At 33.9% G+C, this 20,180-nt stretch overlaps 3 protein-coding genes across 3 annotated transcripts in view; 1 reads left to right on the forward strand and 2 right to left on the reverse strand.

The window, feature by feature from the left end:
- Window positions 1–3,458, forward strand: part of LOC124308813 (irregular chiasm C-roughest protein-like) — a 90,287-nt gene extending 86,829 nt beyond the window's left edge. The window contains exons 8-13 of the mRNA XM_046771920.1: window positions 24–264; window positions 590–745; window positions 938–1,185; window positions 1,303–1,538; window positions 2,304–2,433; window positions 2,559–3,458. Of these exons, the coding sequence (XP_046627876.1) occupies window positions 24–264; window positions 590–745; window positions 938–1,185; window positions 1,303–1,538; window positions 2,304–2,433; window positions 2,559–2,657 (1,110 nt within the window). The 3' untranslated portion in view covers window positions 2,658–3,458. The remainder of the gene's footprint in view (window positions 1–23; window positions 265–589; window positions 746–937; window positions 1,186–1,302; window positions 1,539–2,303; window positions 2,434–2,558) is intronic.
- Window positions 3,459–10,858: 7,400 nt separating this feature from the next.
- LOC124309315 (GPI mannosyltransferase 1) lies at window positions 10,859–14,762 on the reverse strand. Its single transcript, XM_046772860.1, has one exon. The coding sequence runs from the start codon at window positions 14,603–14,605 to the stop codon at window positions 13,427–13,429; it is 1,179 nt and encodes a 392-aa protein (XP_046628816.1). The 5' UTR covers window positions 14,606–14,762; the 3' UTR covers window positions 10,859–13,426.
- Window positions 14,763–15,212: 450 nt separating this feature from the next.
- On the reverse strand, window positions 15,213–16,117 carry LOC124309317 (cx9C motif-containing protein 4). Its single transcript, XM_046772862.1, has 3 exons — window positions 15,928–16,117; window positions 15,674–15,810; window positions 15,213–15,251 (listed from the first exon to the last, which is right to left on the reverse strand). Exons 1-3 carry the CDS (start codon window positions 15,983–15,985, stop codon window positions 15,228–15,230), a joined length of 219 nt encoding a protein of 72 aa, XP_046628818.1. The 5' UTR covers window positions 15,986–16,117; the 3' UTR covers window positions 15,213–15,227.
- Window positions 16,118–20,180: the final 4,063 nt, after the last annotated feature.

Consider the following 20,180-nt stretch of genomic DNA (forward strand, 5'->3'; position numbering starts at 1 on the left):
AGAAAAATATTCTCATCCCGCAGGTTGAGTGCACAGCTATTTCCGTACCAAAGGCAGATACGGTGACGTGGAGCTTCGGAGGTAGAGAATTGAATTTCACATCGAACAGCACGCCCTATCTTGTCCAGGAAGAATTCACGCCTGAAGGAATAGTCAGCACCATAACACTTCTGGATCCAGTATCGACTTACTTTGGAGACTACAATTGTACGGTGACAAACAGTTACGGAACTGACTCTGTGATTATCAAGCTCACCACTCACGGTAAGTAATAAAAACTTTGTTCTCTTATTTATACCTGGCCTCGTTACACGACAAGAGCAAATACTGCCTAAAGAAGAACCGGAAAACGTACTCGAACAGCTTGGACTGTATCAGAAGACTTTGTTGTAATCTTTGTACCCTGCTTTGAGTTTGACAAAATGTCTCCCAAACCTGATCACGCCCAATAAGTAAAAACTAAGTAAAGATTTGGAATTTTTCTTACGGACTTGACGCATAATTGTGTTCCTTCAATGCAACGTACTTTTCGTCTTTTTCCTCAGAGAGTTCCAACGTCATATGTAACTAAATTTTATTACCCTTGTAGCGCTGATTCCAGTCGATTGGCAGCTGATTCTTATCGTCGGAGGATTAGTCGTATGTGTGATCCTCGTTGGGATAATCGTAGCTCTAATACTGCACTGTCGAGATCGTATCAAACAGCCTAGGCCACGTACTGTACAAGCTCAAGACAACGATCTTCGTGAGTAAAACATTGCAATTATCAATTCTTTGAAAATTCTTTTTTCTCCGTTGTCGATTATCATCGGAGTATCGATGATAATATCCTGAAAAATGGTCAACTCTTCTAAATGTGCAATAATTTTTACCCTCAAATTTCGAGGTCTGCATTCATAATCTCTTCTTCGTATGAATTTTCCAATGCATTTTACAGAAGAGACAGATTCGAACAACGAGCGATATCGCGAAAGCGATCGTAGCAGCAATCTTTCCGACGTCAAAGCGGATATTAGAGCTGGATCAAGTGTAAGCAATGCAGAGAGCGTCACTGCCCTGGATAGCGAAGGGGAAGGGAGCACCAGAGGCGTCAACGCGCTGGCCTTAGCAGGTCCGGTTCCTAATCCGCTCGGATTCAGATACAGCGCCGATTACACAGAGCCATCATTTCCGCCAAAGAACAATGTAAGAAGATTTTTTTCAAAAATCAAACATGATCGATGTTCAGATCTTGCAGAAAATAGCTGCGCTCTTACTTATGTAAATTGAATCTTGGATAAAATTAACATTTAAACGATACAGGATGGAAGCAACAACAACGGTTACGTGCCATACGTCGACTACGCTCGTGACTACACGCCGCCAGTTGCCCAAGGAATGGGAGCATCCAGAGAATCCCTGAGCAGGATACCCTCGGGAGGTATTCTCGGTTCTAAAAAAATTGGTCTCAGTTCGGCGAACCTTGGTAACAACACGCAACAGGTCAATTCTGTTATAGATCCAAGGTTTTCAGCCACTTATGGAAACCCTTACTTGAGGTGAGTGATCGATTATATATCGGACAAACGTATACTGTAAAGATTACCACGCAGATAAAGGAAATGATTCGCTGGTGCAACAAGTTTTAATGTCAATACGGAGATAGCAAGAGAAAAATATATTGCAAAAGCTAGAATCTTTCAAGTTTAACTAACGACCTTGCTAAATTGGGAAGCCCATTTGACTACACTTGTAAAAAGTTTGCTACTGCAGTGAAAATTCTTAGTACAACAGCTAAAACACTTTATGCCTTTATTTTAAGGAGATTTATAAGGGTGGATGGTTGAAAAAGTGGGAGAATTTTGCAAGTTTATATCTCATTAACCAATTAGTCTGTTTGATTGGATTTTTTTTATTCAAAAGTATGTAGATAGAGCTTCATTCGTGCAATTTTTCAATAGAGTCATTCAATACGAAGTATTTCAAGTAAATCGGTTCAGCCTTTTTTGTGATATTGTAGAAACCGCATAACGTGTCACCGAGTCAAATGGTTGACGTTAATATCAATAACAATGCTTCCTATCCACTAACTCTAATACAAACAAAACAACTGTAAATAAACCTTGATATACATAATTTTGCATAAAACAAAACCCAATCAATTTGAAATAATAGGTCGTTGAGACATATATTCCCAAAGTGGAGCCCATTTTTGAACCATACTCATACCTACTTCTTCAATACTAAGATTTGCTGGTCCAGCGAGAAAATGCACCAATAATTATCTTTGACGAATATACTAATCAAAACTTTTGCTCGATTAGAATGTCAGCGGCAGAGCAACTCAGGCACGCACCTCACACGGCGATACCTGGTGTAACTCCAGCCCCTCCGCCATATACTCAGGCGATGCGAATGAGTAATATGAACGCGTTGAACGGGGCAGGTCCGCAGGTAAATATCATCATCAAATTACAGTAGCCTGCTATGTAAAAGTACATCGATAGACGTGATAATGGAGGCTTGCCGTACCCAACAATGTGAACTAAAACGAATGCATATTGTGCGATTTTTCACAGGCTCCATTATCTGCCCATTACATAACGGGGGGGCCGAACGGAGGCGTTGCAACGGTGAAGCGTACATCAGCAGTTGGAAGTCTGGCGACGCATGTATGAGATTGGAATTCTACAGCTGGAATAGTCCCTGCTAAATATTAGAGGATTCGGGTTTCAAGTGCGCGTCAAGAGTATCGTCGAAACGATTCGTCGCCCTGTTGACCTTTAAAAAAAAAGGACACACTTGATGATACGACGATTTTCCGACGATGATATGACCGAGATTGTCTGCCCAGATCGCAAAATCTCTACAGTCTGAAACTGCTTTCAAAAGATCTCATGGCGAGGATCGATATTGAGATTCCACGAATATTGAAAGTTGGACACGCAAAGGCTATTGTAAGGAGTGATAAAAATGTATTAGAAGAGGTAGGAGATATTTAAATAGGTATATGATCGGTAAAAACATGATGAGAGAAAGAAGATGTAATGTGCAAAAGATTTCTAATATAATAATTCGTTTCAAGCGATGCCTTAGATCGTTATAAAAATAAAAAAATTTAAAAGGAATCGTATTTCATCTTAAGACGCTCGATCTAACCTGTGATAAAGGCAATATAAATAGTTGTAAAGAGAAGCCTAGTGTTTCGGATTTTGAAAATGATGAACAAAATATAAAGAGATAAAGGAGAAAGTTAGAGAAAAAAAAAAAAGAAATCTCGAAAAACAATATGACCGCTATCGCGCGTGAAATAAAAAAAAAATAAATAAATAAATAAATAAAATAGTGACGATCTGAAAACGAGCATGAATGTAAAAAAAGATGATAATTGCCACTGCAATTCATGTATCGATAACAACGTCAACGTACATTATATATTATAAAAAAAAAAATAACGAAAATGTTATAAGCAAGTCAACTTGTATACAACTGTAAGAAAGGGATCTGGGTTTTCTCTCGAATACTTGTATAAAATGATTATCTAATCGTTATTATTATTTTTGTTTTTAATTGTCAATCATTTTTCTACCTACTCAGTAGATGTAAGTAGTAAGAATTGTCAGCTAAGCAACTTGAGAAACTAGCGTCAAAACGGACAAAACTTATCGTGTTTGTAAAAAGTAATCTTTTTAAAAGTTCCCAAATATGTGAAAAAAGAAAAAGTATTCTTTAGATGTAGTCGATGATGATGATAATAATAATAATAATCATAATCGTCATACGCGAGCCTTCTTAGTCTTACGTTCTGTTGCATAGATTTAAATTGACATGTTTATCATTGTTATTTGGACAACTTTCAAAATTTTATTCCTTAGAGATAAATGAATCGTAAGATTCGGTAATTTTCACAATCTTTGGCTTTTGATATTGTTCAAAATACGTCTACGTTATTAATTAATTAACGTGAAGTAAATAAAACGAATACATACATATACATATATATATATATATATATATATATATACAGATGTATGTATGTATGTATGTAACAAAATTTAGGAAAAAAAGGATTTAAAAAAAAAACGTACGTAAATTATACCGAAAATGTATTGAAATTAATGCAGTAAGGTTGAAATTTATACCGATGCGTGTGATAATGATGATTATCGTTATAATACGTGTCTCTTCGTAATTAGCAGAAGTAAAAGAACATTTTAAAATATAGTATCAAAAATACACGTTGTATATATAGACGACTTGAGATATTGACAATCTTTTGATTAAAAAAAAAAGAGAGAGAAATGATGAAAAGAAACAGATACCAACTAGATATCAATATTGTAAGCATTTATTTGAGAATTGGATAAAATCTCCGCCGCGCGTCGTTTCAACCATTTTGTTTTTTCTTTTTTTTTTCCTGCAATGGAACAAAAAAAATCTCGTACCATAATCAAGCAACGGGCAATACAGACAGTCCCAGAATCACAAATCGAAACTAACGATGAAACATATTTACCGAAAATACGAAACTTAACGAAACAAATTGAGTGATCGCCAGTTCGTTGAATGTATCGAAGAAAAAGGGGAACAAAAAACAGAATGAGTAAAACAGACCAGGATACAAAGTATTTTATTTTTATTTATCTAAACGACGAGCTGAGCAAAATCCTCTTTACACTCTTAATAATCATTCTATAAGAATTTTATAAATGTAAAACTGACACTTGTTTTTCTGTGTCGCAATAGTTTCCATTGGCCTGAAATCGTTATACGAATCGGAGAAATGATAAAGCAAGGAATGCTTTTGCATATTATAAAAGAAACCCCAAATGTTAGGCCACGTTATGAATATATATATATATACATATGTATATGTATGTATATATTATATATAGATAGCTAAATAATTAGATATGTTAATCCACTGTTGTTAATATGAACATATAGAGCCTATAGTTCAATGGCACTAAAGTGAAACAAACAAGAATAGTAATAACAATTTTATTATCGAAAAAAACCAACGTTTCGAGCAAAACGAAAAACGTAAACAATTTACGCAAATAATAACGTATACATGAAAATATACATATACAAACGTATATGTACGTCAATGTATATTGAAAAAAAAACAAACACTTCATTTTCAAAACGCAACTGAATTTTTTTAATCTAAAAAAAAAAAAAAAAAAATCTTTTATGAAAATATTCTTCGCGGTGCGTTATACGTGCCTCGAATAGATACGTGTATAATATGTGTATATATATATATACACACACAAAATATATATATATATATATATATATATATATATATGAGGCGTTTCACGCCAATTCGACCTGGGTTTTACCCTTCACATCTTAGATTTCGCGCGCGATTTTTTCTATGATTGTTCTCACTTTGAATGGTACTCAGTTTTTTTAAAAGTTTTTTCTCGACAATTTTATCGACTGTCCAAAATTAAAAGTATGAAAAAATTCTGAAAAATCCTGTGCCAGATAACAAAATTTTCAAGCTTGGACCCGGAGTGGGCCGAATTATTTGAAATTTTTAATTCTGGTCGGTCGGTAAAGTCGTTTCTAAAAAAATCCTTTAAAAATCGCGCACCAAATCTAAAAGGTCAAGGATAAAACCCAGGTCGAATTGGTGTGGAATGCTCCATATACACTTACATTATATTATCTTTATGATTTCCGTACGTAAGAAGCCGCACCTATACTACACTTGTCCTATTTATACGTTTTTTATAAGTATACTTCACCCTTTCGCTATGTATTTGCCAGTCTGTATAGAGAGACTGACATGGTTTCATACTTTTTCGTAAAAAAAAAAAAGAAAAAGAAAAAAAAACGTAAGAAAAATGCATTATTAGGAAAAGAAATAATAAACTGTACAAAGGATACATTATACCTAATACCTGGTGAGGTAAACAATACACGGTATATATTCTCACGTATCTCGTTATAGGTATGAAAAAAAAAAAAAAAAAAAAAAAACCCTATTTAAAATCATCCATAAGATTAATAACTGTACGGATGAAGAGGAGAAAGCTTTGCTAATTAATAACGAAACAGGGTCGCCTATCAATTATTTAAACAGGAATATAACCACGAAGCGGCGTTACGCAAACAGGGCAACCCTTCGTCGTAGCGAGGTAATTCATTAATACGAACGCGTATAACAAAATCTTGTCACACGATGTAAAATTGACGAGAGCGGGGAAGTGGAAAAAAAAAAAAAAAAAAAAACAAAAGACGACGAAATTAAAAGAAGATAGATAGGTTTAAAAAAAGGGAGAGAAAAGAAGCAAAAGCAAAAAAAAAAAAAAATAAAAAAAAAATAAATAAATAAAACGAGGAAAAGAAAATATCTTTATATTATAACTGAGAACTCTGTAATATAACTTTGTGTAAATAGCTGAAGTTATTGCTCACTGTATCTTGTAAGTTTAATTAGTTTTATATCATTAATACTTATTGACTATATACCATGAGAAGAAAAAAAATATATATATGTATATATATATATATATATATATAACGATTATACGAATCGTACGAATAATTTAAGATATCTACCGGTGTATAATTAAGTCTTTTTTTTTTTTTTTTTTTTTCGTTTCATCTCCACATTCACCGATGCAACTTTACGTAATTATTCAATGCATGGCGGTCAAATCCCTAAAGCTCTACCGCCGTTCTTACGTACACAAATCTTTCATACTTACAAGTTTTAATTAACGCAAGAGAAAAGAAAGAAAAAAGGTGAAATTAATTTAATTTAAAAAAAACTTTCGTAATTATTTGTTGATCATTGTTTAGTTTGATTCTTTGTATTCATTCCGAGTAATACCGTCGGGCATAGAAATTAAGTTTGTCGAATCGTCCCTTCGTCAATTTTGCGCACATTTTTTTACAAAGCGTAAAGTAAAAACTTCTGACAAAATCAAAGATTGCTTTTTGCCACTTGACACCGTTGAAAAATGTACATACATTTAGACACTTTGAATTTATTTAGTTTATCTCACTTTTGCCATAATTCCATTATGGATAACAGCTTAAGAACAGTATAATTACGTGTTAAACTAATTGCATGGTTTCTAAACACGAGTTACATAAGCCTGTAATGTGTGTGTAAAAGAAAGAACCGAATGATGAAAATTGATCGAAAATTTCAACACCGTTTCGCGCTTCTAATCTAAACACACGATACGAATACATATTTCACTAATTCATCGACAAAATTAAAAACATAAAACCATAAATCTCTGTACATATATACTATATGTGTACATAAACGTTTAAAAGCCGATAAAATATAATAATCAATCAAATCCAGATCTTGTATAATAACTTGTATAAATTACGTAAAGAAGGTGAAAACTAGAGAAAAAAAAAAAGCTAACAAAAATTATGCAACATGGAATTTACTCACCATGAATGTATTCAAAGCCTACAAAGATTCGTTACTTGCTTAATTCCTTTTTATGCAACTTTGACTTTTTTTTTTTCCTGAATATCAGTCAGTTTATACTCCGAATATAAGAATCGCAACAATTAAAGGGTGGCCCGAAGCAATGGTTTTAATTAGAAAATTTCGTTGCTTAATACTTAAAAATATTTAATATAAAACGTACATATATATACATATATATATATGTATATAATTGCTTGGGTCATTCTACGTAAAAACATAAAACGTATTCATTCATTATTTGTCAATTATTATATTTAACGTAAAATAGTAAAGATTCGTAATGATAATAGTGATAAAATCTCGTAATATCCGATTGTCTCTGACAGTTTTGTTTTTTTTTTTTTTATTTTTTCTTCCGAACCGATTCGTTTATTCAAACGCGTCGAGTCAAGTTAACGTATATCGTAAACATTGTAGTTCCTCAACTAATTCGTCGTAGATATGCTTTTTTCTTCAACTATCCGAATGTACGTTGGATATAAATATTTTAAAATGTGAATTTAACACATCGGTATACGAGAAGTAATTTTTTCAGTCTTATTAGTAACGCGACGATTGATAGAAATCTAACGAAACAATTCGTTTGACAAATTAGCTTTTCTCTTTATACATTCAACGATTATCAATGGCAAGAGTATAATATTCGCGCAACGCTCGTAATTTTCAATACTTTACAGAATTAGGAAAATAACGAATTCGTTCAACCCGACAACCCAACAATAAACAAATTACAAATTACTAACAATAATCAATCTGTCGCCGAGTGAAAAGTTACTTTACAACACGTTCCGTGCTTTTCATAATACATCAAAATAATCAGTGTGGTCGAAAAGTGGAAAATGCGGGATGGTGTTGAATAAAAAAAAAAAGAACAAACATTTAAAGCGTACAAAGACTAATCGAAAATACAAAACGTATCCGATACTAGTAAAAGTGATCAAGCCGTGTAAGTTTTTTTTTTTTTTTGTTATTTTTAATCGATTAATGAGATCAAACAGATGACGCGATATTAGAAGAGATTAAAAATTATCATATAATAATTCATTGAATCTCCGTTTTAAATATCGTTACATTAAGTAGAAAAGGTAACGTTTTATAGGAGACAGTGAAACCTTTTGTTTAATAACTGTAACTATATATATATATATCGTAATAATATTGATACTGAATACTCTTTAACGAATTTGACTGAACGATTAGAAAATATAATATATCTGATATTTTTCTCGATGTTGAAACTATTTCTCAGACATATATAATAGACGAATTCTTAAATAAGGATAAGAAGAAAAAAAAAAAAAATAATAACGGAATCTAATTAAAATATAGCGTTACGATATTCCTGAGTTATCGTGTATTCACACACACACACACACACACACGCGCGCGTAGATACGTTATAGAATTTATCTATAATTAAAGAAATATCTGATCGAAGATCAGATTTCGTTTGTACATGGTAGGCATAACGATGGTAATTAAAGAATGAAAAAAAAAAAAAACGGAGGATATCGAAAAATTATATAGCGCGTTCGAAGGTGTTGAATTTTAGATGGAGAAGAATGACTTTAATGAAATTTGTTTACCTGTGAACATCTTCAGTATACGATTTCAATTCGCAGGGATCGCGACGAGTTCGAAAGTGAAGGGGGAAAAAAAACAACCTTTTTTTCTCTTTCCTGAAAAAAAGTTTCAAGGGTCATTTTTTTTTTTTTTTTTTTTCTGAGAAAAGGAAAATGTGAAACAATCAATTTCTGTTAAGCAATCTCGACTATAGAGAGCAATGATTGGGGGGGGGGAATGATTGATTTTAAAAAAAACACAATTCAATGAGATACATCTACATAAAATATATTTCGCATCCTTTTTCCTGGCATACTCTCTAAGTGTTTGTGATGTGTTAACTAAATGATACAAGTCTCCGTAAGGCTTGCTTGTGAAAAAAAAAACAATTTGAATAAAAAATTTGTTACAAAAGGAAGAAGAAAGAAAAAAACAACAAAACAAAAAAAAAAAAAAAAAACAATAAAATAAGAGACGAAAAAAAAAGAAAGAAAGAAAGAAAGGAACCGACAACTTCGAATTCATAAATGTTAATTAGTATTTCAAAATTTTACGACTCACGGTATAATATTGTAAATAAACTATCCACGATCTCTCTTCTATTTTATATTGAAAATGAAATCGGCGTATTGTATACGTTGAAAAAATAACGCATTGCCGACAATATTTCATCTGAACTGTTTCATCGATCGGAAAAATTATTTTCAAAATATTAGGCTTCGTATTGCTTTCGACGAAAGAAAGAAGAGTGCATAAAAAAAATTTAAAAAAAAAAAAAAAAGACTGTTCGCCATTTTCGTTAGATTACGCTTTAACGATCAATATCTATGTAAACATATAGGGAACGGAGTTTAACGTAAGAGATTTTATAACGAAATAATAACCAGAGATCGGTACAATTAATTTTTTTTTTTTTTTTTTTTTTAAGTAAATATTGGATTCAACAACATAACTGGAATACATGAATTTAGATTTAATTGTAACGATCTTTTGCTACGAGACAATGATAAAAATATCAATTATCGAACGGTACATTTAACATAGATGAGAGCAATGTTGAAATATTTTATTAAAAGTTTGGGTGTAATTTTAATGAAAATTAAAATTTTTATTACCATTCATTTTCATCGACGATATCTGAATATTAATTATTTCGCCGCTGAAACTAATCATGCTATGTTAAATTCTTTTAACGACTTTACGTGCAAAATATTCATAAAGTTGCCGTATCAATACTACGAATAAAAAAAAAAAAATCATCCAAGTTCTATAATAATGGTTTTCGATGTTGAGGTGAACTTTTCACCTCAGGTCTAAAGAGACGAAAGTAAGTTGAGGCGAAGTGAAGATTAAGAAAAGATAATTGTCTGAAATACATCTGTAATAACGAAAAGAAAAGAAGGCAAGAATATCCAAATAACTGTTAAAAAATCGCGAGATCAAAACGCAAAAACAAAAAAAAAAAAAATAAACTAAAATAAAAATAAATAAACAAATAAAATAGTAATAGCGTGTAAGGTAACGATAATTAATATCTAATTTTGCATTGTAAATAACGCCGATCGTAATTGATACTTGGTACTCTATTGATAAGAAGAAACTATACATATATTACAAATATTGTATAATAAATTTTTTTTACGCATCTACGAAGTCATATTTTCACAATTTGTACGATACGTAAAATGTGTATTCGTATATACGTAAAAAGAAAGAAAGAAAAAAAAAAAATAACAGTAACAATAAGAGTGGTGTGTAAATATTATACGATAACGATAAGGGTTTGAAAACTTTTGGTGCACGGAAGGATTGGAAAAGGCTGTTGCTTTTTTCAACGGCTACCCGACTGCTCTGTTCTAAACATAAAACTACGTCAATTTTTCAGTAATAATAATAATAATAACAAAAACAACAACAACAAAAACTATCAATTACTCGATCCAATCGTGCTAAACAACTTCTGTTACGTCTGTCACATTTTTTTCATACTTTATAATCTACCCGCAGAAGTTGATTAGTATTTTAAATATGGATAACCGTATGCATGTAACTTATAACACAATGGGAAAAGAAAACGTTGTTAAAATTTGTTCGCCGATTCGTTCAAATTACTGTATTAATATTTATCATCATTACGGTGTATCCCGTTAGTATGAAACGACGAATCGTCGCGAATCGGTTCAGGTGTTGAACTAATTACTCAAGTACGACAACGGTGTGCCAATAATTTTTTATTTCTCTTTATTTATAATTTTTTTCATTACAATTCCCAATTATTATTTTTTTTTTTTTTTCCATCGCACTCGAGTTAAACCGGTCGGTATTGTTATCGTTATTATTATCATTATTATTATTATCACAGATACTATTATTATTGTTTTGTCACATACGTATTGCAAATGAATCCTTACCCGACATTCATCTACGCGTTAGGGGAAGTTTAATTTTTTTTTTTTTTTTTTTTTTTCTATAATTATATTAATGCGCCTCCGAACGAACAAGCATAATTGTTAACGGTTTGAAGAGGAGGCCGGAATACATACTTTTTCTGTTGCCAAAGAGAGTTTTATATTTTACTATGTTTTATTATGTAATAATTTACCCGCGTTTACGTAAAAGCGCGCATGCGATAAATACGTTCATACATACACACACATATATATATATATGTATATAATAATATATCTATATATATATTTATATACATATGTATGCAATATACCCATAATGCATAGTTGTTAGATTTAAAAACATAATCACCGAGTGCTTTAATTTGTTTTAAATATTATCAATGTCAACACAAGTTTGAATAATATTGTTTATTTTATTTTATATTTTATTATCTCATTTTTGCAATACAACATTTACTTTCCTGTGTTACTTCAAAACAACACTGTACATTATTTTGCAATTATAATATTTTCTCTATACTTTCTTTTATATTAATATTACTATCATTATTATTATTATTATTATTATTATTTATAGTCTATATAAGCATTTGAATAAACGTATGCATCTAAAAATGAATAATCTATTACGATAGCCATTATTTTATATATTTTTCATTAAATAATGTATAATCTATAATGTTATTATTTTATTCAACTCATGCCATATTCATCCATACACGAACGAAAGAATCACTTGCATGTATATTTTAATAATAACCCCCTTGATATATATATATATATATATCGTTATTGAGGCAAAGATAGGAATAATGGAAAATAGGAAGAAAAAAAAAACAAAAAAAAAATCACGGTAAGTTAGTAATCGGACTGTTGTACATATTTGTAAGATATGTATTTAATCGTCTTTCTCAGAGTGATATATATGTACATAGTCATACATATATATATATATATAAAAACTTGACAGACTCGCGTCGGCGTCGTGTAGCAAAATTTTGAATAAATGGGAAAACAAAAACAAAAAAAAAAAAAAAGGCAGAGTAAACGTATAAAATTATACGTGCCTCTTTAACTCTCTTTGTTTCACTTCTGTAATTCTTGTTTCCGGTGTAACGGTGATGTTTGTTGAGAAAAGAAAATTAATAATAAATAAACAAATTGAATAAATTAATAAATAAAGTTAAGATTTCTCTTTTTACGTTTGCAGAAAAAATAATTGTAATGAATATTTTGTAGAGAAAAAAAAATCTTGATAATAATAGGTAAATATAAAGAATATCGTAATTAAACTACATATATTATACGAAAATTGGATCGTTTTCAGAAATTTCAAATCGTTGATTACCGCTCTCTAACTTGCGTGTTAAATTTGAAATCTGTTCGTAACAAAGTGTGTCAACAAAAAGAATTATTTTTTTTTGATCAATTATGATTCAATTTTCAATTTATTCTTTTATTCCACACACATAACACGATACACAGGTATAGAATATTTTTATGCAAATAGAAATGCTAATTTATTCTGTTAGAACGAAACCTGTCCCATCGTTTTGATCTGTAGTTATCTAGACATTAATAAGATTACTATGTTTTGGGAATAGATGGAGAAGGAGAAAGTGTGAAAAACGTCAATTTTATATTTGAATGATATTTCTGAATATGGTCCAAGGTATGCCCTTGCTCATGGTTAAATCTAGGCTAGTAATTTAGATTTACTATAACGATATTACCATTACTATTATACTTAAAATTCCTACTAAGAATCTGTCGCAATTAATTTGCAAGAAAAGATAAAAGAAAAAAAAAAAAAAAAAAAAAAACCTATCTGTAAATAAGTATTTTGTATTCCTGCAAGAATAAAATCGAGAAACATCAAGACAATGATGTGTTACAAATGATTAATCAAACTAAATAAAAATATAACGAAACGCTTCCTACAATTTGTAGGAATAAACTAAAGATGCTCTTTGGGTATGTAATGTTGACTTTGAAAATCTTACTGACTTTTTTCAACATCCATAGTTGAATGGTAACTATTCATAACGTCAATCAAAACTTTGATATTAACGATAAAAAATAAAAGTCCGGCTAGCCATATGTAGATAAAAGAATTGAAACCTTTGAACTCTAGTAAGTAGGCAGCGAAGAGCCAAATACTTTGCGCGATGATCCATGCGGATGTCAAAACGACGCATCTTGAGATGCTCATTTTTAATCGAGGTAAGCACACTGGCAACAGGGATAAAAACCAGAAGAAATATTGGGACGTCATAACGGGATTATAAGTTACCATGACTATGGCTTGCGTTAGCATTGAAAAAGATAGATTCCGCTTTGAGGAATACGAGAAGGACAAACCGATTAGTAGAATTAATTGGGGTAAAAATGTGAAGGCTCTTTGCCATATGCCGGGAGCATTGTTGGCGGAAAGATAAAGCATGTAAAAATAGACGGAGAAATTGTGTCGAGCATCTTTGCGAATTAAGTGATACAATAAACTTTCGTAAAGGAATTTGTAGCCGTAAAAATAATAGCTCAACGAAGTCCAAGTGAGAAGCGATAAAACGCAGCTCAGAACCAAGGCTACCTGCTTTTTGTTCGGAACAATTATCAAACCGCTAGATTTTCTCAATGCCAAATACATCGCCAAGCTAAAAGCTAAGGGATACAATCTAAGATGTATAGAAAATCCGTGGACGATTCCTGCAAGCCAATAATTATCCTTTTGCAAATAGTACGCTACCAAGAGTACAAAAAACACTGCCAACGAGTCAGCGTTTCCTCGTGTCGATATTACCATCGCCAGAGGATTATAGAGCCACAAAAAACTGCAGAAGCTCGAAGTTTTATCGTTAAACTTTTGTCCCAGCAGTATCTGCCTTATAAGAATACTGATCAGTATATCGAAGAAGGAAAAAACGATTTTACCAAACTCCTGGCAGATGATAACGTTAGGAATCAAAATCATAGCGATAAATGGAGTATAACGATAGGTGTCACGATCGTAAGGTGAATTACCTTCGGTGATGTGCCTTGCCGCATCGGTAAACACCTTATAATCAACGTCCGTATACGAAACGTTGAAATTTTTGTCGTGGAAATTTGAATAGGCGACGAGAACTAGCCTCGCTGCCAGGGCAGCGCAGCAATGAATCGCGTAACGTTTGTCTCCCATTTTTTCAGGTTTTCATGTATTAGCACAAGGTGATAGTTGGATTGAATAGGCAAAAACAAATGGAAACAATCGTTGCTAGTGTTTCATGTATTAAAATGCAAAACGAGGCTACATATCAAGGATTATGCTTCACCTGTCGATAAACATCTGTGCCTAACTAGTTAACTACAATCTAGTGTTGGATGCGGCAGCAGCTTTGATCAAGCACGCTTTGAACTTGTCAAATTCAATTTGGCAGTCACCCTTTCTGAGGTTCTCCTTGCTGACTACGCAACTGGCGTAAGCTGCTGCTGAATCTTTACATTGAGCCAACAAAATTGGATATTTTCTAAGTCGAGTCTTAGCCTTGTTTACAACATCCATACTTTCGTCACTCTCACCGATGCGACCTATGAAAACTACGTCGATGGATTGGCTGGCGGTTCAACGACCGTTCGATTTCGGTTCGGTTTGTATTTTCTTTCGGGTGGTGGTATGGGAATCTCAGGATATGGTCTGAGAAAGGCGTCGTACAATGGTCGACTGAAGAATATCAAAAGCAACCCGGTTGTAATTAGTGATACTCCGGCACGTGGATAACGTTGCAATAACGAACGTTTTCCAAGCACTGCACGTCTTGGTTTCATATTCTTTTGGTACTTTTTCTCTGCAATCAGAAAACGAAATTGAATTAAGCAGTTTTTTCAGCAATTGATCGATTCTGTATTCTTCTCTTTTGAATTAAGCGTATCAAGTACTTTCCAGTGTTTAACAACATCGTTACAAAACAAAATCACTTTTCATAAATAGTCGATGTGAATCGATGAAAGAAGAATATTTAACACGGTTCGTTTAGTAAATAACTTTAATTATAAGGTTTGATGAACAGCGGAATGTGAGATTAAAATCCGTCACATTCAACGAAATTTCAAATGTTTTGATTATCTGTCTTTCATAGATTCGCTGGAATACCAGTTGGTATAGATTTTTTAATTATATAGAAAAACTTTTTGGCTCGGTCTAATTCGGTTGGTCTCTATGTCGATTGATTGAGTATCAAGTAATTTTTGGTGATACAAATCGTCTTACGTAATCAATGGTGTTGTGCTCGTAGGGTTTTGATGTATCTATACCATCGCAAACGAGGGATTCGGAAGCGTGTTTAATACAACACTGGCGTAGTTCTTCTATCACTTCCTCACAGCGAGCCGGTTGATAAACGTTCTCTGAAACATGGAAAATAAGTAATAGAATTTATGCTAACGATTTCTAACCTATTTCGGCGGTCTAACCGGCGCCACGAAACGCTTAGCGGTATGAATTTGTATCGCTACCGTGAATACCTTTTAAACACTTCTGTAGCTTGCACGCAAACTGTTTGCAGGGATCCTTAGTTGACATACATTAATCCGTGATTATTCAGGCTAGTTAATTTCAAACTCGGCTCTAACCCCACCAAGATATTAGAATTCCCGTGAAGCACACGCTTCAGGTGAAGTTGGGCTAAAACGAGACAGTATCGATACTTGGCGGAGTTCAGTGTTTAAGACGTAGGGAAAACCACGGTCGTTGAAAACACATACTTTGTTATCGATATCTCGATAGCAAGTTCAGTGGAAGGAACGCCTGATTTGCTCAGGTCACGGCTCGCGATGACGTAGGTATTAATGCCTATGCTGCAGGCGCTACAGATTCCGTATGGGATTATACGTATATACGCCTACAGGCGTAGAAACAGTACACAAGCAGAACCTAGGGGGACCCGGTGGTCTAGAATTTTCGGAAAATCGATTTTTTTCTTTCAATATTTCAAAAGTATAGTATCTTATGAATATACTGTAAAAATTTGGTAATGATATTCACAGTATTTCTACTTTTACAGCCCATTGAAGGTCGGCGCGAAAATAAGTAGAAGGGTCGGTCCGCTCAGTGAATAGTTCTGTTGTTCGTAGAAGAGCAGCTGCTACCTGAGTTGTCTACCTGAGTTGTAGTGAAAATATGAGAGAGGAGTATGAGAAGACTGAAGGGATATTGTGTGATGTGGGAACTGCAGATGAATGTAAGTACACGTTTAAATATAATTTTTTTGAGAAAATACTTACTTGAAATTTTAAACGCGTTTATCTCGAAACTACTTTTTTCGGCACAGCGGGGGTGAAAACAAAAAACTATCCAACCGAAGCACTTGAAATTAGATATGATGTTCACAACAGGTATGGCTATCTTCGGAACTAGAATCATAATTTTATTGGAATAATGTCCTATTTTTTACACTAAAAAATTAGTGAAAAAGACCCGACTTTACGAACTTTTTATTCAAAAGCGCGCCATTTTGTCAATTTTTAATTTTTTCGATTTGTTCTAGTTCCGACCATAACTGCACTATTTCTGATTAAGAAACTTCTTCAATTTTGTGTTTCAGACGAGTAGAAGTCTCGAAATCACCTACGCCGTCCAGGTCCGATTTTTCGAGAGGGTCATCTTCAGCGGCATTTTTATAATGATGAATATTGTATTTGGGATATGAAAAAAATTTTTGTATGCTCAATAAACGTAGTGATAAGCCCAAAAAGTTGAAAATCTGTTGTAGATTTTTAACAGTGAACAAAAAATCGTAAAAATAGTTTAAATTTTCGTGCTCTAGACCACCAGGTCCCCATGATTCTAGAACGGCTGAATTTGCTCCATTAACAACGGAACTGACCAGTGATAAGAGTGAAGTAAAAATATTTGGCGAAAATTTGGAAAACTGAGGATTGTAGCAAATGGGCGTATCAGTTTTCATGTAACGACGTATGCTCGAACATGATACGGTTATATTCACATCCACTTCAGTTCTGAGTTCTCTGCTGTTATGATGTTACTTTGCGAGGGTATCGATTGGGCGCAGTCCCAATACGCTGCGATCAACGCATCTAAAGTTACAGCCAGAAAACAAGAACCTGTGTTTTCGACATTTTTCAGCAGGTGCTTTTTCCATCGTGATTTCTCTCCTGTTGGTCCCACGCTCTTTTCGCTGCGTTTTCTGAGTTCCGGAGGGTCCACTTAGTCAGAAAAAGGTCATACAAATCGAATCGAAGACCCAAAATTTTTGGTCGAAAAATGAAGAAAAAGTAAGGCTAACCCCTTTGCATTTTTTGCGAAAATTTTCGCGATTTCCAAAAGTGCTGGAATCAATTCATTCTGGCACTAATCCGACGTAATTTTGCGAGAGAAATCGATTGGGCGCAGTCCCAATACGCTGCGATTATTGTATAAAAAGTTACAGCCAGAAAACGAGAACCTGTGTTTTCGACATTTTTCAGCAGGTGCTTTTTCCTTCGCCATTTCTCTCCTGTTGATCCCACGCTCTTTTCGCTGCGTTTTCTGAGTTCCGGAGGGTCCAATTAGTCAGAAAAAGGTCATACAAATCGAATCGGAGACCCAAAATTTTTGGTCGAAAAATGAAGAAAAAGTAAGGCTAACCCCTTTGCATTTTTTGCGAAAATTTTCGCGATTTCCAAAGGTGCTGGAATCAATTCATTGTGGCACTAATCCGACGTAATTTTGCGAGAGAAATCGATTGGGCGCAGTCCCAATACGCTGCGATTATTGTATAAAAAGTTACAGCCAGAAAACGAGAACCTGTGTTTTCGACATTTTTCAGCAGGTGCTTTTTCCTTCGCCATTTCTCTCCTGTTGATCCCACGCTCTTTTCGCTGCGTTTTCTGAGTTCCGGAGGGTCCAATTAGTCAGAAAAAGGTCATACAAATCGAATTGGAGACCCAAAATTTTTGGTCGAAAAATGAAGAAAAAGTAAGGCTAACCCCTTTGCATTTGTTGCGAAAATTTTCGCGATTTCCAAAGGTGCTGGAAACAATTCATTGTGGCACTAATCCGACGTAATTTTGCGAGAGAAATCGATTGGGCGCAGTCCCAATACGCTGCGATCATTGTATAAAAAGTTACAGCCAGAAAACGAGAACCTGTGTTTTCGACATTTTTCAGCAGGTGCTTTTTCCTTCGCCATTTCTCTCCTGTTGATCCCACGCTCTTTTCGCTGCGTTTTCTGAGTTCCGGAGGGTCCAATAAGTCAGAAAAAGGTCATACAAATCGAATCGGAGACCCAAAATTTTTGGTCGAAAAATGAAGAAAAAGTAAGGCTAACCCCTTTGCATTTTTTGCGAAAATTTTCGCGATTTCCAAAAGTGCTGGAATCAATTCATTCTGGCACTAATCCGACGTAATTTTGCGAGAGAAATCGATTGGGCGCAGTCCCAATACGCTGCGATTATTGTATAAAAAGTTGGAGCCAGAAAACGAGAACCTGTGTTTTCGACATTTTTCAGCAGGTGCTTTTTCCTTCGCCATTTCTCTTCTGTTGATCGCACGCTCTTTTTGCTGCGTTTTCTGAGTTCCGGAGGGTCCAATTAGTCAGAAAAAGGTCATTTAAATCGAATCGGAAACCCAAAATTTTTGGTCGAAAAATGATGAAAAAGTAAGGCTAACCCCTTTGCATTTTTTGCGAAAATTTTCTCGATTTCCAAAAGTGCTGGAATCAATTCATTCTGGCACTAATCCGACGTAATTTTGCGAGAGAAATCGATTGGGCGCAGTCACAATACGCTGCGATTATTGTATAAAAAGTTACAGCCAGAAAACGAGAACCTGTGTTTTCGACATTTTTCAGCAGGTGCTTTTTCCTTCGCCATTTCTCTTCTGTTGATCCCACGCTCTTTTCGCTGCGTTTTCTGAGTTCCGGAGGGTCCAATTAGTCAGAAAAAGGTCATACAAATCAAATCGGAGACCCAAAATTTTTGGTCGAAAAATGATGAAAAAGTAAGGCTAACCCCTTTGCATTTTTTGCGAAAATTTTCGCGATTTTCAAAGGTGCTGGAATCAATTCATTGTGGCACTAATCCGACGTAATTTTGCGAGAGAAATCGATTGGGCGCAGTCCCAATACGCTGCGATTATTGTATAAAAAGTTACAGCCAGAAAACGAGAACCTGTGTTTTCGACATTTTTCAGCAGGTGCTTTTTCCTTCGCCATTTCTCTTCTGTTGATCCCACGCTCTTTTCGCTGCGTTTTCTGAGTTCCGGAGGGTCCAATTAGTCAGAAAAAGGTCATACAAATCGAATCGGAGACCCAAAATTTTTGGTCGAAAAATGAAGAAAAAGTAAGGCTAACCCCTTTGCATTTTTTGCGAAAATTTTCGCGATTTCCAAAGGTGCTGGAATCAATTCATTCTGGCACTAATCCGACGTAATTTTGCGAGAGAAATCGATTGGGCGCAGTCACAATACGCTGCGATTATTGTATAAAGAGTTACAGCCAGAAAACGAGAACCTGTGTTTTCGACATTTTTCAGCAGGTGCTTTTTCCTTCGCCATTTCTCTCCTGTTGATCCCACGCTCTTTTCGCTGCGTTTTCTGAGTTCCGGAGGGTCCAATTAGTCAGAAAAGGTCATACAAATCGAATCGGAGACCCAAAATTTTTGGTCGAAAAATGAAGAAAAAGTAAGGCTAACCCCTTTGCATTTTTTGCGAAAATTTTCGCGATTTCCAAAAGTGCTGGAATCAATTCATTCTGGCACTAATCCGACGTAATTTTGCG

The sequence above is a fragment of the Neodiprion virginianus genome, chromosome 7, assembly GCF_021901495.1.
Source record: "Neodiprion virginianus isolate iyNeoVirg1 chromosome 7, iyNeoVirg1.1, whole genome shotgun sequence".
Taxonomy (NCBI): domain Eukaryota; kingdom Metazoa; phylum Arthropoda; class Insecta; order Hymenoptera; family Diprionidae; genus Neodiprion; species Neodiprion virginianus.